General features: G+C 40.7%; 1 protein-coding gene across 2 annotated transcripts in view; it reads right to left on the reverse strand.

Annotated features, from left to right (window-relative positions):
* Positions 1-912: 912 nt before the first annotated feature.
* The window catches only part of klf8 (Kruppel-like factor 8), a 68,742-nt gene continuing 51,871 nt past the window's right edge, over positions 913-17,783 (reverse strand). For both annotated transcript variants that reach the window (XM_051399919.1, XM_051399918.1), the window contains exons 5-7: positions 11,897-12,008; positions 8,462-8,601; positions 913-7,855 (exon numbers count right to left, since the gene is read on the reverse strand). In XM_051399919.1, coding sequence (XP_051255879.1) covers positions 7,674-7,855; positions 8,462-8,601; positions 11,897-12,008 — 434 coding nt within the window. In that variant the 3' untranslated portion in view covers positions 913-7,673. The remainder of the gene's footprint in view (positions 7,856-8,461; positions 8,602-11,896; positions 12,009-17,783) is intronic.

Below are 17,783 nucleotides of genomic sequence, written 5' to 3' on the forward strand. Positions count from 1 at the left end.
ACTGAATTCCTCTTTATACTTTCAAAGTTAAGACACTTTAGCACTATTTGATCACATGTATTTCATCAGCTTGTTCCTGTCCTCCATTAAATATATGATGTTGATTTTTTTCATGTTATTTTATTTGTACAGTCACACATATTGATATACTTTGGTCCAGTCTGATTGTATGATATTTTGAACAGACATTCATGATCCCCAAAAGATGAACTGTAATAGCATTGGTTATCTCCTGATTGCTCATTTAGTGCAATCATCTGGTTCATTTCTTTTCATTTGTACTTTGGTTTATGACCAAATACTGCAATGACAATCCCATCAACCTCAGTTGTACTTTGTGTTTAGTTCTAATTAAACTAAACTAAAACAGTGAACATAGTAAACATTACACCTGTTAGCATTTCTCTTAAAGCACTGCTGTAAGTACAAGAGCAGTGTTTGGTTTGTCCGCTACTGTAGAAATGGTGGTCCAACATGGCGGGCTCTGTGGAAGAGGACCCGCTCCCTCTGTAGATAAAAACTACTCAATGTAGGATAACAAAAACATGTTTCTTAATTTGAGATTAATACACTTTTATTTTATATTCCATTGCTGTCAATATATCCTCCTATATTTAAAGAAAATATTACAGTTGCCTTTTGAAAAGAAGGTTTGCATTATTGCCTGTTTTTTATCTTAATTTTTTAACAAATTTGTAATAATTCACTGATATAAAACTGCCTATCTGGTATTTATTTGTCTCCAACATAAATGAATAGAAAATATGTCATTCCCATCATTAAAAAAATAAAATAAATCTGCTTATATTTATTTACCCAGGACTTTTGTCCTCTTCCATAACACTGATGAACCACTGGATTCGGGATAGTAGCGTCACCAAAATATAATGAACAACACAGAGACAACAGGCATTAAATTGCACCAAAAACATTTTTTATTCTATAAAAGAAGAAGGGAGGAAGGGGGAAATCACAACTGTACAGGGAGAAACTGACTTTTAAACACCATGAGTCACAGTATCAAAAAGCTCACGTTTTCCTCACTGATCTTTACACATTTGTTCTGTACAAATACAAAAAAAAGAAAAAAAATATTATTAATAATTGTATTATAATGATAACTGCATTGCACTGAGTAAATATAGTACTGGCCCATAAGTTACTGCATTCAATAGAAAATACCTAAAGTTTTTGATTTGAAGAGGAAGTAATTCGTGGTGAGTCGAGGCACACAGATGGACACAGTCAGTGACGTCACCCTCAGACATGAACTCATCCTGTCCAGGTCTCAATGGGGGATAAAATTCATCAAATGTTTCACTGCCTGTTCAAAGATGAACATTCCTGCTTAATACATGAACAGAAGATTTAGAGGAATACCGAGGGAAAACAAGCTTGCACAAACCGCAAAAAACCAACAGGAAGCAGGAAAAACACAAAACACATGCATCAGTCTCCCTGCAACAACTCAAACACCAGCGATAAGACTTTGTCTGGGTCATCGTCAACAGGCTATGAGATGTCATGAGTGACTATCCTCAGTGTGAGGTTTCAGTGTGTGTGTTTGTCTCTAAAAACACCAGTTTTGCTGTTATAATGGTCACCAGAGCTGATAAATGTGCTTGTAGAGCGATGGGTCAGTATAATTTTCAGATAATGACACATCCATGGGGTAAAAGTTCCTAGAATTAAAGGGGCTTGAGATACATCTAACTAAATACAAACACTTTTAAGGGCTCCTTCATGTAAATTACACAAAAAAAAAAAAAAAAAACATATTCACATTTATCTCTAACGGTATCTAGCAATGCAGATCTATCTCTGAGATTTCTGCCTTTATCACGATACAATGGAGGGGAAAGGAACTTAGTTTGTGGTATTTTAAAGACTCTGGTTACAGACGCCACCGTCTTTATTGGCACTCTACTTAAGATACGTTAGTTTGAAGTAGGAGTTTGACAAAATGAGTCCACTTTATAGCTTTTGGAGCGATACCAGATCAAAAGTCAGTCCGACGGCTGGAGAAACATCAAAGAGGCCTTTCAGATCTGACGAAGAGCATCTATAAACAGAGACTTAGGTTATAACCCCCTCCTTGCACCTGTTATCACATGACCAAAGTTCCATACTTAGGTGAAGTGATGACAACCATCTCCATGACAACTGAGCAAACTCCATCTGATGCATATGCTAGTAAGTAGACCTTGACTTTCACCAGGAATGTCTTTTTTTTTATTACAATGCCGTGAGCACTACAATCCGTCAATCCCATTCACCTCCATTGTACTGGGTTAAAACTAGTACCATCGCTAGATACCACTGGATGTAATTGAGAAAATGTTTTTATGTGATTTTTTCATATTGGTAGGAAAATTGGACCTGAGCATTTCCACAAATAATCAAAACGATGCCCTTAAGTTATATGACAAGTCTACAAAGAGCTCAAGTCCGACATCTTTGCCTAGCCGCTTTCTGCTCAGTTCTTCTGGAACACAAAGTCCTTTTCAAAAACACTGAACCATTTTCCTGGTTTTCCGTGTCCATATTCTGAGATTAATGGCTGTCTGCTACTGTCCTGGATATAAAGATTTGTGGACATTTCCTCATTTCAGCCAAGATACATGAACAGTTATTCTGTTAGCATTCAACAACAACATATCCCATGAGCCTTAGCAACTGCAGTCAGTCGTGTGCCATAAATTGTTGCTGAACACTAACAAAAAAGATTTCAAGCTAAATTCCTGATTACAGATACTACACAAATGTTTTAGCATGTAGCATGTGGGCGAATTCTCAACCCAATGAATGATTTTGGTTTCTAGGTTTGACCTTCTTTAATGTCTGAACTTCAGTTTGGAGAAAATACCTTATCATATTTAAATGAATCTGTTTTGTATCTGTAAAGCTTTGCTGCAATAAAATGGCAAACTGGGTTTCTGTATGCAACTATAGGTTGTTTTTTCTAATATAACAAGGTGTATAACAGGTTGGATACGTCTGTATCTTCCACCTGTGTTAGACCTGGTAAGACAGACCCTGTACCCCAAAATAACCAAAACAGTGATATTTGTAACCCCGTTTGACCTGAAATGCTCTGTAAAAAAATGTTTTTCTGACCCAAGCCAACTAAATCTCCCATTTCACGGACTGTTTGATTTTTTTTTTTAGTCATTTAAATTCAGTCCAGTGCAGAAATATCAAGCTCTGTTATAATAAATGGATCACTAATTAATCATTTTCAAAGTGGGTTTTTTTTTCCTCATGTCATCAATGCTGAGGGAAACCCACTGTCTCACACACACGGACATGCTCACCAACGTCACTATAGGAAAACAAGAAGGCTACGCTCCATGCAACAAGTGTGCACAACACAAGTGGGACCAATCTTTTTTTAAGAAACTACGAAACAAATGTATTAGATTTTGAAAAAAAGAACACATGATGAAACACATTTCATCAAACCAACAGAGGAAGAAGAAAAAAAAAAAGATTTTTTCACATTATCTAGTCAGTGTTAAAAATAGAAATTCACCCGTTACATTTACTCTGCACTTTTTGATTATATACATTTATGTACATGGATTTATCTTAATTATTTGTCATTGTCCTTAATGTCTTTATCAACAGTTTACAAAAGAAAGAAAATTGCAATCAAATGCATATACTCTTCTAGAAAGATGTGCTTAGTAACTATGTTTTTTTTTTTGTTGAAGCGGGGGGGATGTTAAGAGAAACGGGAACATTGCATTGCTCTGCGCTGCACTGCAAAAAAGAACAAAATACCTCTAAACAAGTGACTGAATTTAGTTCAGATTCTTATTAATCTTTTACAAATGGAAAAAACTATTTTCTTTTTTTTTTTTTACACTTGGTTAAACCTGTTTCCAGACTTTCCTTGATATGAGTGACAATATCCTTCAACAAGGCTGAAAAAAAAATCCACAACCAGATTCAGTGACTTTGCTATGACGGATATTTTTTTGCAGTGTGCAGACCAAACAACAATCTGCCCTGTTCATGGCATGCACTCAGCTCACAGGAAGCCTGCACGTCCATCTCGGTTATCATACTATGAAAAAGTCAGGTGTTTAACATTTTGCTCTCGCTTACTAGCTTTTGAAATAACAACAACAACAGTAACTCCGAATGAAAACAGCGTCGCAAAAGCAAAATGTGTCTTGCCTTTTTGTTTGTAAAGGGACGCGTCAGGATTGTGAAAAGCCGGTTCCATTGATCACATCCTCAGCCCCTCTGTTTAAGACATCATTACACAAGTTTGATTTCCTGTCTGTGTTCCTGTCTCAGTCCACAGTCACAACCCCTTGTTGTCTAAGCGGTTTTCAGAGTTGGCTTTGTTCAGCGATCGACAGCACAGGCTTCTACGCATCCTGGCCTCCCTTTAGGGTTCTTCTTACAACCCATGTGAGCTGCATATCAGCAGTGCAACTACCAGCTAGTGCTCTACTACAGTTCAGAACAGCGCTTTGAGCGAGGTCTGCGTTATGTTGCATAATCAAGTTCAGTCCAGAATGGGAGCTGAAAAACAGCCCACTTAAGACATGGACACCGTGGGTTAGAGGGCAGGGTTAGGGGTTCAATTCTGTTCCAACAGAAGTTAAAAAAATGTGCTGATTAGATTTAGAGTTCAGCACAGGCTAGTTACCGGGGGAGTGAGGTCGACAAAGTTGTAGACAACAAAACTTTAGGGAGAAACAGCATTAAAAACAAGATTCTCTGTTAGAATTAGTTTAGAGTTAGTTTTTTGAGGCATTAAATGAAGTTTTGTCACGATGAAAAACAAACTCAGTTGAAAGAGAATTGACCCCCACCCTGATAAAAATGCTAGTGAGGAGAGCGCTTAGTTTCCCCGTGGTTTAAACCGCAGGCACTACGGACCCTGACAGTCCGACACAGTGCCTGGTTTCTCCCAGAACCACTGACAGACGGCCCGACCACTGGGACTTTCAGTGGCCGCCATGTTGGCTCCTTGTCCTGCTGCTCCAGTGGATGTTGTGAGATCACGAAACCAGTGCAAATGGCGTTTATATTGACGGGTGCTTCAGCATGGCGGCTGATGGGAGGTGTTCATAGTGCTTCCTGCGCTTGCAAATTCTGAAAATGTCGCTGCTACAGTTTTTAAAAGACCACATCTTACACACTCAGCTGAATTTTTTCTCTTCCGCTATTGTCCAAAATTCTAAAAGCTTTAAATCTGCTTGCTCTGGAGCGCTCTCTTTATGTTTTGTGCCAAAAAAAGCAATCCAGCAGATTTTCTGCTATAACGGCCCTCACAATGCAAAATACTGTGTAGAAGACTGTTCACAGACTTCAAAGGCAATTTTGTCCCCAAAGTAAAATGTGACATTTAAAAGTTCCTCACGTAACATCTTTAAGTTCTCGGTTTCAAAACACTAAAAAAACAAGTTTAACTCTCACTGCTGTGAGGAAGATCTTCTCCACAGAAAGCAGCGAGAAAAGCAAGCCGAGGCTGCAAACATCCGGTACTCACGGACAAACAGTGTTATTGTGTTTTAATAAATGGAGACACACAGTTGATCTTTGGCCTAACATCCTCTGTCAGTGGTTCTGGTTTCGCCCTTACAGATTGACTTCAGTTATTAAGGCTCAACGGGCAAGAGGTAAAAGAACAACAAGTGCCCGGAACACACACTCGTAAAAATCTTAAATTCTGATTATGTGTTTGTCTCAAAACATGCACACGGACCCACAGACACACACACACACGCACACACGCACACAAACAACACACGCAAAAAACACACACTCAGAAAAGCTCCCCTATTCCCTGCGTGAGAGTTTTACTTGTAATCTCAAACTATTTGTGTCTCCTCAGTCTTTTTCACAGCCTCAGAACACAACAAAAGGATCTGAAATAATTTTCAAAAGACAATGCCATTCTGTTAAAAAACGCCAAACCTGGCAAAGTAGAAGAAAAAAAAAAAAAAACGGCATAACTGAAGGCCTTATTTAATAACACAACAGCAACAACGACGCATAAAAAGCAAATACTGTTATCGAAGAAGAATCAGAAAGGTGTGTGCGGGGGGAGAACACACAAACAACAATAATGTGATTGATACAATGAAAACAAATGAATCTTTATAAAGTTCACAGTCTTGTAGCTCCCTGTACCAGGGGAGGCGGAGGCGGGTGGGGCTGGGGCTGCAGGGAGGAGGGAGGTGCGGGGGTGATGTCGGGTGGGGAGTCCGGATACAATAAACCACTTTAAGATCCAAGTCTCAGATGGATGTTTGCCGAAGAGGAAATATATGATTGACGTCACTTCAGCGGCGGTGAAAATAAGCTCATTACATGCGCGCACACACACACACACACACACACACCACACGCACACACACACACACACACACACACACACACACACACACACACACACACACACACTCATCCACTGATATGCACAGGGTTGGGAAGCCTTTACTTTCAAGATCCATTACAGTTTTAATAAATAATTTATCCAAAGGTTTTGATCCCAAATTGATAATAATAATCCAACCGAGTTGTTTTTGGACCCCTTTCAAAAAACAGAACCAGACGGTCCCTTTTGCACGTTTCAGCTGCATCCTGGGAAACTAGTGAGATTCTGCAAATAAATCCAATTATATATTATTTGTTTAAGAGATGATTTTGATGAAACAATGCCAGAATCATTGTGTTGATCCATGATAGTTCCTGGGCCATTCCAGAGCACTTCGCCCAGACCAAGGAATGAGGATTAGAGCTGGGAATTCAATGTTAACACTTCTTTGGTACCAACCGAAATGTGATTAGATCATCGATTTTGCCATGGTTTTTAAGTCAAAAGGTTAGAAAGAGGCAAGGTCTTGAGTTCCTAAAAAAAAAAAAAAAAAAGTTCCCAGAAAAGGTTCCGGTGGTGAAAAGGGGCTATTTGAGGCATTCTGGGGAGTTTTCCAAACATCCATACAATATGAAACTTTGGCTTTGAGTCACATAACTTCCCAACTCTGGATATGTACAGAATTTTTTTTTTTTTTTCAAAAAGAAAAGCGCAGCTGAAGTGACATCCTGCTTAAAATTCCCCTTCTGGTTTGAGTTCAAAGACGTCACTCCTCGTCTTCCTCCTCTCCTTCGGATGGATGGATGGATGCTTTTGATGGATGGATGAACGTCCCCCGCTGATGGATGTCCTTCAGTCCATCCTTCTCTTGACGTCTTGTGTGACGGGTGGGGTTTGTTGGAGGATGGTGAGGAGGGGAGTTTTGGAGTGGGAGGACTGTTGGGTGGACGGTGATGATGATGATGATGATGATGATGATGATGATGATGATTATGTGTTGAAACACACACAGTAAAAATCCCCTAACCGCCACTGTGCACACACGCTAAACGCACAGACACATTCCTGATATTCCTGTGATTTCAAGATGAAGAGGAGGAGGAGGAGGAGGAGGAGGAGGAAGGAGTTATGCAGTCTTTTTTATCTGCTTATTTGGGCTGCAGAATAGGTGAGAAGAGAAACAGGAAGTAGCGGAGGTTCATGTGGGGTGGGGTGGGGGGGCACTGGTACAAGATGTGCTGTGAGGGACTTCTGGGGGGGGGGTAAGAGGTTGGTTTGAAGGGGAGGTTGATCAGGGAGTTGTGGGTGTTCGGGGGAGGAAGGAGGTCAGAGTTCACATCATGACGTGACGGCGGCGGTGCAGGGAGAGGTGGTCGGACCGGGAGAAGGAGCGGTCGCACTCGGTGCAGCGGAAAGGTTTGATCCCCGTGTGCTTGCGGAAGTGTCGAGTCAGCTCGTCGGAGCGGGCGAAGCGCCAGGTGCAACCCTCCCAGGTACAGTGGTAGGGCTTCTCTCCTGGAGGAAGCAGGAGACAAGGAGAAAGGTTAGGGGAGAGGAAAGGGTGGGAGGAAGCGAGAGAAGGAAGAGGAATGTCTGGATTCTGATGGTAATAAAAAGGCAGGAATGACGCAATTCTACATCAGTTGGTTATTTACTACATTTCCCAGAATTCCCAACTCAGCTCAGTAAGATTGGTCTCTGTCTCTTCTACGAAGAATGTTTCCCTGTATGAGCATTGGCTGTTAGTAGGAAACTGTGACTATATGAAGATGTAATACAATACAAGCCTGTGGTTTTTTATACACAAACTGCTCAGAAAATGTGTTTTTAGGAGCTTTAAAAATGCATTTCTTCCCTTTTTCCAGTCTTAAGAGCTAAATGCACGTAGCTTTTCACAGCTTTACCTGCTTTTGTGTTGCTGGAAAATACCCACCACAATACGATGAACCAGTCACATCTTTTTATGGCTTATTTATTTTATTTTTTTAAACTACATTACGGTATTTGAATAAGGGGATTAAGAGGGATTCAATTGTTCAGAAAAAAACTTAAAAAGTAGAAGAACCACTCTTTTTTCGGTGAACTGCTTTTTTAGGATTTTGTTGTGCTGGCAGGTCTCACCTGTGTGTATCCTCCTGTGGGCTTTGAGGTGGGAACTCTTGGTGTAAACTTTTTTACAGCCTTCATAGTCACACATGTGGATCCGCCTCCTCTTGATGTCTGGCGAATCTGGATCGACTGGCTCTAAGTCCATAACCGACCTGAGAAAAGAAAAAGGATTGAGTGAGTGAAAAATAAACCCACATCCCTTTGACTTTTGGACCCTCCATTTGAATACTTTAACATACATCACATTGCTATCCAAAATAAGAGACCTGACCAAAATGTAACTACCAAATTACAAACTAAAGTGTAACAGGAGGATGTTGGAATGTGAGAATTAAGGCCTAACTGATACACTGCCTAAACAAATATCACCAGTCAGTGTTAGTTTATCACAAATATATTGTTATTGGTGTGTGAGTATGAGATATAGTAGTACAGACATTAGTTATTGAGGTTATTAATTACTCATGACTCATCACTAAATAATAATTAAATACGTTTTTTTTCACGTTATGTATCAGATTTAGTTATTGGTCAGTCTGGCTCTAGTAAGAATAGAACTGTAGTGGAAAAAATATATTGTGTTTGCAAATGACTCTTTCAACTGTTAATATTTAATTTTCTTCATTAATATGTAAATAAAGTGCCTTCTTGAAAAATGCTCAACCTTTGCTCGATTCATTTACATTGCACTTCTCTCCTGCTGTGGGCCATCATGGTGTCATTGTACTACACACTATGTTAGTATGTTCTCAATAAAAGCTGAACCAGTTTTTCATCATATGACCTGCCGTACTTCATTCATGTGACGCGTTTCATCATCAGACAATAGAGCAACTCGTCTCTCAGGTTCAGCTTCATTTGAAGGTGACACGACTGCCACTGGGGGGCGTCAGAGAGTCACACTTTTTTCCAACACAGCTGCCCAACAGTTTTCACTTCAGTCTTACTGGATCGCTCTCCCTCTTGTTTATTCCTTTATATCTTCTCAACCTTCCTGTTTTTTATTCCCATCTTTCCTCATACAAAACAAGAGAGAGTTTCACTGAACTCCATCCACTTTTTTCTCTCCATTTCATTCTCCAAATACCTCTCTCCCTCCTTCTTCTTGTATTAAATTAATATCATTATATATTTATATTATTGATTTATTCCTATTTCACTGAGCGAGTTGTCAGCACTGTGATATTCTGATTTAATTATATGTTTTCATTCTATTTATTTAATAATCACAATATAAATAAAGTTGATTTTAGAAAAAAAAAAAAGAAAAAACCTTCTCTGTCTCTCCCTTGCCATTTTACAAGGAGGTGTGACGGCAAGCTGCATTACGAAACCATGTTTACACCCCAGTTCTGGGACAGCCCTGCCCAGCAACACACACACACACACACACACACACACACTCTCTTCATCACAAAAACTAGAACACAAATACCCACAAACACACTTCACTTTAAACACATTTAACATTCTCTATTTCTCTCTCTCTCTCTCTCTCTCTCTCTCTCTCTCTCTCTCTCTCTTTGTATCCCTCACACACACACACACACACACACATACACAGAGCAGATTACAGCACTAAACTAACCGTCAACGTCCACACCCTTAATTTCAGTTACAGTCAGGCGGCCTCGCCCACTGGGTGTGGCAGGAGCTCTGACCTGATTTACTAATAAACACACCGGACATACAGTACACACACTCACACAAACACAAACACACACACACACACACACACACACACACACAGTATTACTGTAGGTTTACTGTATGTGCGCATGCTACACACTTCATAACTGAGGACATTTGGTCCTCTCAAGGAAAGTGTGATTTGATTTGATTGGTTTTCACTTGTAAGGCTGCAGAGTGAAGGTTAGTGTGCCAGTGAAGGCTCTTACAAGTACATAAACACACACACACACACACACACACACACACACACACACACACACACACACACACACACGTCTTCCTGTGATACAGCCAGGGCGTCTCCAGTATGTTCTGCTGTACAGAGGGTTATATAAGGTTATATAAGTGTCCAGTCAAGGCAGTGCTGCAGTAATGTAATTAGTCAAGAGGCTGCAGGGGAGGGAAGTCCACACAAAGACCTCATTTCCCAGAAACCCTGCTGTGCATTAGTGTCTTTCTCACTGTCCCTGCCAACTCACATCGTGGACTTTACAGTGAGATTACATCACGCATAGTTGATGATATTTATGACCCGTCAACAGTTCTACAGTCCAGACGCTATGGAGGAAATGCTCTCTGGACCATTGCTGTGCCACGATTGGCCACTGGAACAGCAACGTTGACTGTCCATGCCATATCCAGCTCTAAGTGTGCTGTTTTCCTACCAACAAGCAACACTGCCAGATCAGTTCAACATTTTTGGACATACATTTATTCACTTTCTTTCCGAGACTGAGATGAGTAATTTGATACCACTCTGTCTGTGTGTTAGAGCTGGAGTCAGTTCGCTTAGCTTAGCATAAACACTAGAAACAGGGGGACGCAGCTAGCCTGGTTCTATCCAAAATACATTACACACACTACAATATTTAACATGTTTTTTTGTGTTACATGCAGAAGAATGTAACAACTGTTATGAGCTTAAAGAAATCGCTCCAACATTCAGTAACATTGTGAACATTGAACATTGTGTTCTTTGGTCAAATTTAGAGTTTACTTTAGTTTTTTACTAGCAGCCTTCTTCCTCTGTTCTTTTAGTGATCTGTTGCTAGTGTTTTACATCATGTTACTGCCCCCGCTGGCTATAAGTGGAACTACATGTATCTTTGGTAGATGCAGACTTTGAGATAGGCCTCAGCAGCAGTTTCATTCAGAAAACATATTAAAAAAAAGTTGACATTCAGGTCCAGGTAACAACTGATTTAAGGTTTCAAGCAAGAGTTAGAATGGCTTCGAATAAACATAGGAAATGATTCAAATTTGACATAAATTTAACTGAACAATGGCATATTTTCAGATCAAACCATAAAACAGTAAACTCAATGTAGTGACAATGGTAGTTTGTTACATGTTCAGAGTATATAGTAAAGAGAATTCAGAGGACTTATTGTGTAAATATACTCATCGATGTGGGTCTACAACACGCTACACATTTGTATTTCCATCCCACTGCAGCAATCTGGACTGCATCACCTACATGTTAATGCATATGCCCTCAGGAAGACACTCACAAGATCCCCAGCCCTGATTGGTTGAGACGAAATATAGGAAAAGTTGAGAGGAAACCTACAGTAAACACAGCTTTTTTTTATTCATTTCTGCAAATGTCTTTCAGTGTGTCCTATTTCTTTCAGGCACGTACCACTTTCAGGTCTGGATTTATAAAAGTCACGCAGGTGTGGGGGGGGAAAAAAAAAATCAAAGAGTGTGCTTAAGTATAATCTGTTTGTTGTGTTCGTCTGTGGCTGGACTCACCCGGCGTCGATGCTCTGGGCACTGAGGGAGGCCGATCCGGACTCTGTACCGCTCTCTGCATCGCTGTCACTCTGATACTCCACCGGAGACGTTGAACCTGGCTTAATACGAACTGCAGAGAGGACAGGATGGGGGGGACAGAAAGGAAGGAAGGAAACGGTGGTACGAATAGGAAGAGAAGAAAATTAAAAATCAGACAGATGGAAAGCGGGATGGAGAGAGATCGAGGAAGGGCAATGGAGAGCATGAGAGGCCCAGAGAAAGAGATAAATAAGAGAATGAAATTACAAAATTGGAGAATAGAGATAATAGAGGAAGAAGAGGAGGGGTGGAAAGAGAAGAGAACAGCAGGGGGTTAATATCTTCTTAATAGCGATGTCTGGATTCCAGCAACTTAGCAAGACAAAGGTTCTTTTTTTTTTTGTGTGTGTGTGTGTGTGTGTGTGTGTGTGTGTGTGTGTGTGCGTGTGTGCATGCGTGCAGTTAGGTGCGGTCTAGTGCTAGGCTGCAGAATTGATGGATCAAATTTGTGGCCAGAAGCCCATGCTGGATTTCCCTGCATGTCTCATCGTTTCTACGTTCCTCTTTCTCAAAAATCCGAAACATGTTTTAGTTTTCTCGTCCAACCAGTCTGTCTTTCTTTCCTTTTTCTCTCATTTTCTTTCAACCTTTTACAAAGTCAAAAGCAGGAAGAAGAAAATGTGAACAGATGTTAATGAAAAAAAATTCTGCAGAACTCAAAGACAATGCTAATTAGCAATTAACTGGGAGACAAATCTCTCGGGGCTATCAGAAGCCTCTGCTGGTTGTCTTCAAGTTTCGGCAAGCTGTTAGAAATATGAACACATTCTGGGTTTTCACCAAGGAGGATAAGCCTTTTTTTTTAAAGTTGTGGTCTTGCTTCTAAATTCTTCATAGCTGAGAGTAATTGCTCACTAGATATTTTCTTGTCGAATGCTGGGCATTTTGGACATTTAAATCAATGTCCACTTCAACCAATAAGCAGAAGGAAGATGACCTGTTGTCTCTTGAAAGTCAGGTCTCAGTGTGAGATTACACTGGATGAGAAGATCACATCATTTGCTATTTAAAGCTGCTATAATCAACAGTTTTACACACACAATTGATCAAATGAATACATGTGCAGGAAAGACATCACTCCAAATAATTATCAGCCAACTCTAAGGTTATCCTCTGTCAGATAATCTGTCTGGATCAGACAGCAGCACTAATTTATTTAGTCTATTGGTACATTACCAACACTCCCTCCCTCTCCCTCCCTCTCCCTCTCTCTCTCTCCCTCCCTTTCTCCCTGTGTCAGTGAGAGTCTCTCACTCCCCTGTCGCTCCCTCTTTTTTTCCTCCTAAATTCACAATTTGACAATTTCATGGGCTGCTGCTCATCAGAAACAATATTACCAAAGCGGAAAACACGACATGAGCAAACAACGAACAATTTATGCATCAAAATGAAAACATAATGAATGAAAACAAAAGTGCAAATTACTGGTCTCTCCCCCCCCTCCTATCTGCAGGAATGTGGCAGCCATACTGGTCAAAGTCCACCCAGCCTGCAGAGAGCAAGGAGGGGAGGGGCAGTTGGGAGGGTGACGCAAGGAATTTGGGTGGAGTATCTGTGTGTGTGTGTGTGTGTGTGTGTGTGTGTGTCTGTGTGTCTGTGTGTGTGTTGGTATGGAGAGGGTCACACACCAAAAGAAGTGTTCTTTGTCTCTGGAGACAATTAAGCCACCCCCCGCCCCTCCGCCATTGCAGCCTTTCTTTTTCAAAGGCAAAACGACCCCATCTCCTCTCCTCTCGACCCCTGCACCCTCTCCTCCTCATCCTTCCTCACCCCTGCAGCATGCTCAACCCCACCCCCCAACCCCCCAGTCTCATTCCATTCCTCCATCTGCGTCTACCTATCCTCCCACACAACACCACAGCACAGGAACAGCGAATGTCAGCTGCCTTCCTGCTTGTTCGCTCTGCAGGTACAAGAGGAAACAGGACATATCAAAGTTACCGTCTCCTTCTCTCTCTTTCTCCCTCACTCTCTCCCCCTTGTCTGGCTCACATCTTCACTCTTTGTTTCTGAGCCTCCTTTCAGCGTTGTACAGCACTCCCGGGCTCCGAAATGCAGCAACAAAAACACACTTTCAATATGGCCTACGAGAACTGAACGCTCAGAATCCACCTGGCCCTACTCACAAGATTAGACGATATTACATTACAACAGTTTAGGGGGCACTTGAATGATCCCTCTGAGGAAACTGAGTAAAAGATAACTGTGCTAACTGTATGTGTGAGATCAAGTTCTTCACCCATCTGTTTGGTTTCATTTGGTGTAGAGGATATAGACTGGCCAGATAGATAAATATGATACTGGGAATCTGGAAACACAGCAGTATTACTTAAAAGCAGTCAGACAGGGCGGGAAATACAATCAGACAGATTTTAAACAAACCCCCGGAGGTTTCCAGACACATTGGGAAGAGAGAAAAAGTTCTAAATCACAGTTTACAGACCAGCATCCTACCAATATTTTAGGTGTCATCAGTGATTTTAGGTAATCTCCATTAACAGTTGCCTTGCTGTAGTGATGTTGTCATTATATCAACAGAAAATGATGATCAAATCAAGAAAAATAAGGCCCAAGCTGTAAACCAGAATCATTTTTTAAAGAGCACCTTGACTCTAGTTGAAAAAACGTATTTTTGTTGACCTCAAGCATTGACGTAGGAGTCCAGGGTGTGTCAGGACAGGCATCACTGTAAGGTGTGGTTACAAAAGAGACTGAGACTGTGAAACAAGCTGCTTTTCAGCCAGGTATTAAGTCACTCCTCAGTACCAAGAGATTACTGCTACCACTTGCTGACATTTACAGCCACTGAAACGAGCAAAGTTGCCAAACACAGCTTGAAAATCCCCAATGAAATGTTATTAACATACTTAATTAATGTGGTGTAATTCTCTGAGAAACACTATGTTGGGGCTGGATGTTAGATAGTCAGGGATCAGACTTAGACCTACAGTCTCAGTTTAATACTGATGCCTCTATATGATCTACATATGTACACAAGATCATCATCGAGAAGATTGGCTATTTCTATTATCTATCTAACTATCTAAGTTATTCTAAATGCCTTCCATTGGTACGGATTAGGTCGGATTCCAGGTATAAGATGAGACTGTTGAAAAATGCACGTGGACTTATTAGTTATATGAATTAGTGCAGCAGGACGTCACCAATGAACATGAACTTTTTTCCAAGAGGTTCAGGAGCTCATTTCATGGGGATGGTTCAAGTACTGCATCATGCCAGCAGTCAAAAGTGACAAAAATGACTTTGAGCATGTTTTCATTTCACTGTATTCTGTGCGACTGCATCTAATATAAATCAGTAGAAAGCACTTTAGAGACAGAAAAAAGTCAATTTGCACTTTGTTAAATAAAGAAATGGTTCTTTTACTCTCACTATGGGCACAAGGACAATTTAAAAACAACCATATAATAAACAGTGTTTCCTCTATGTTGATTTTGGAGCGGCGGTAGTGGGGAACAAAATATTAGGAATGCTCATGAGAAAATATATATAGCATTCTCCTCATCCCGTGCCTGGAAATTAAGTAAAGTAGAAGAGGCTGTTTGAGACAAAGTGGAGAAAGTAAAGAATGTAAATTATAACACTCCGTGACACAAGAACTCCTGGCATGTATTGAACATGCTGATGAGGTCAAACAGTCTGAGAGCATCCTTAGGCCAGTTTGTGTGGCGGAGATTCTTCCTGAGAGTCACTTCCTCCCTCGTTTACATTCCTGAGTCAGGGCCGTGCTGGTTTAGATTAGAAACCAAGGTGAACTAAACTTACTTTACTGAGGGACTTTACTGCAGTTTGTCAAAGGGGTGGAGGCCTGTTTTGCCAGCTTGCCTGAGCAAATGTCGAGCTGCCCCTGGTGTTTACTCAGGGGTGGATTGCAGCTCCTTTAACCTCTCCATTTGCTGCTGCTTAACGCAAATCGACCTGATCGCTTGGCGTGTTTAAGGCGCTCCTGACTACCGGCTGACATGATGACAGGAGGCCGAACTCTGACTTTAGAGAGTAGTTCGATATCGAGACTTTACCACTGCTTTCTCTCATTAATCTTAATGTCAGAGAATGTCAGGATGTTTGAAGAGCACAACTTCAGAAATAGGTACAAGTTAAAAAATGACAGATTATTAGTTACTCAGCAACCTTGTGTTCCTCTGCCTACTCAGAAAAGGAACACTTAGACATTAAGAACTTTCCCTAACAACATATTAGAGGTTGGAATCTGCTGATGAAACATTGACAGATGCATGTCACAACATTTCTCTCCGCGAGTTTCCTTATTTAAGTGGAAATATCAATCATCTGGCACATATGGAGAGCTTCTACAAATCACAAAGATAGACAGGCAGGCAGACGTCAATGTCTAACATACCGCTAACCACAAACACACACAATATCCCCTCGGGAGACACACTGTACTCCTCTGAGACCGAGAGCTCCCCATAAATGACAGTGTGGGCAAGAGTGACAGAACCATGGAAGAACAATGGCGGGTGTGACAGTCAAAGATAGAACAACTGGCAGGGAAAAGGAGAGGAGAGGTCTAGCAATCTAACATCCATGTTAAATTGCCTTCCTTTTTCTAACTGGACGACCACTCGGTGTGTTATGTATCGTCCCAACATCCTGTTTCAACATACAAATGACCTTAAAGGAAGATGCTCTATAATGTTAAATTGTGACTTGAACCCCTTCCTACCCTGAGTATGAGGCTGTATGATTTTTAAACAGCATTTAGTGCATACTGTGGTACAAATGACATCAGCAGTATTGAATTAGTTGCACTCATAGCAGCAGCAGTAGTAGTAGTAGTAGTAGTAGTAGTGTGGGAGGCACCATTGTGCAGCACATCAAGGACACACAATGTATGAGACATAATATAGAACATATGAAGTAAGGCTGGAGTTATGTTCTGCATGCACAACTCTCTGTTCATTTGAATGGTAAACCTCTTCAACTCTGCTTTACTGCATCATTTATTAATTAATATTATCTTTAAATAGCTGGAACTGTAGATCACAAAGGAGATTGTGTCACCAATTTACAAGAGAAGGTAAAGTAGCCAATTGCAGGAGCAAGTTTGAATATAACAAAGATGCCTACAGCTTACTGATACACGATTCACTGCTGGTGCTTGGATTTATATGGAAAATAATGCCGAAGTATGTAATGGTTATCATGTGAGCCTGTTAGCATGCTAATATGCAAAGCCTACTTGGTCCCAGATCTCTGATTTTCTGCCCACATCTCCGTTATTTCATTGATGGCTTCTTCCACAGTTGGAAAAACAAACCGAGCCAATCAGAGCTTTTAAGGCGGAATAAAGAATTGGGACATTGTTTTCCTGTACCAGAGTCAGAAACTGTGAATCTGATTGACGCAGCTATACAGGTTGGTGTTAGTCAACTTACAGAAATAGCAACTCTTAAACGAGCATATTCATTAAGTTAGCTGCCTCTAGCAACAGCTACCAGATGTCAACTGAAAATTATTTCACAGCTGATTATTCTTTTGCAAAAAAACACAAATGCCCCAACATGAACATGGTGTAAGGCTGAGTAATGAAGTGAAAACAACCTGTCAAATCCATCTGATAATCAGTTGTTGTGTTGTAACATGCCAACGTTAATTGCTGTTAGCATGTCAGCATGCAATGTTAACATTAGTCTCAATATACAATTTGTCCAATTTAAGTATTGGACAAATTGAAGTTTGTCCAAGAACATGTTGAAATCGATAGATCGCCACTGCGAGTCACGAAAAGGTAGATTAGTAGCAGTATTGCATTAGCAACATA

This window comes from Dicentrarchus labrax, unplaced genomic scaffold (genome assembly GCF_905237075.1).
Source record: "Dicentrarchus labrax unplaced genomic scaffold, dlabrax2021, whole genome shotgun sequence".
NCBI lineage: Eukaryota > Metazoa > Chordata > Actinopteri > Moronidae > Dicentrarchus > Dicentrarchus labrax.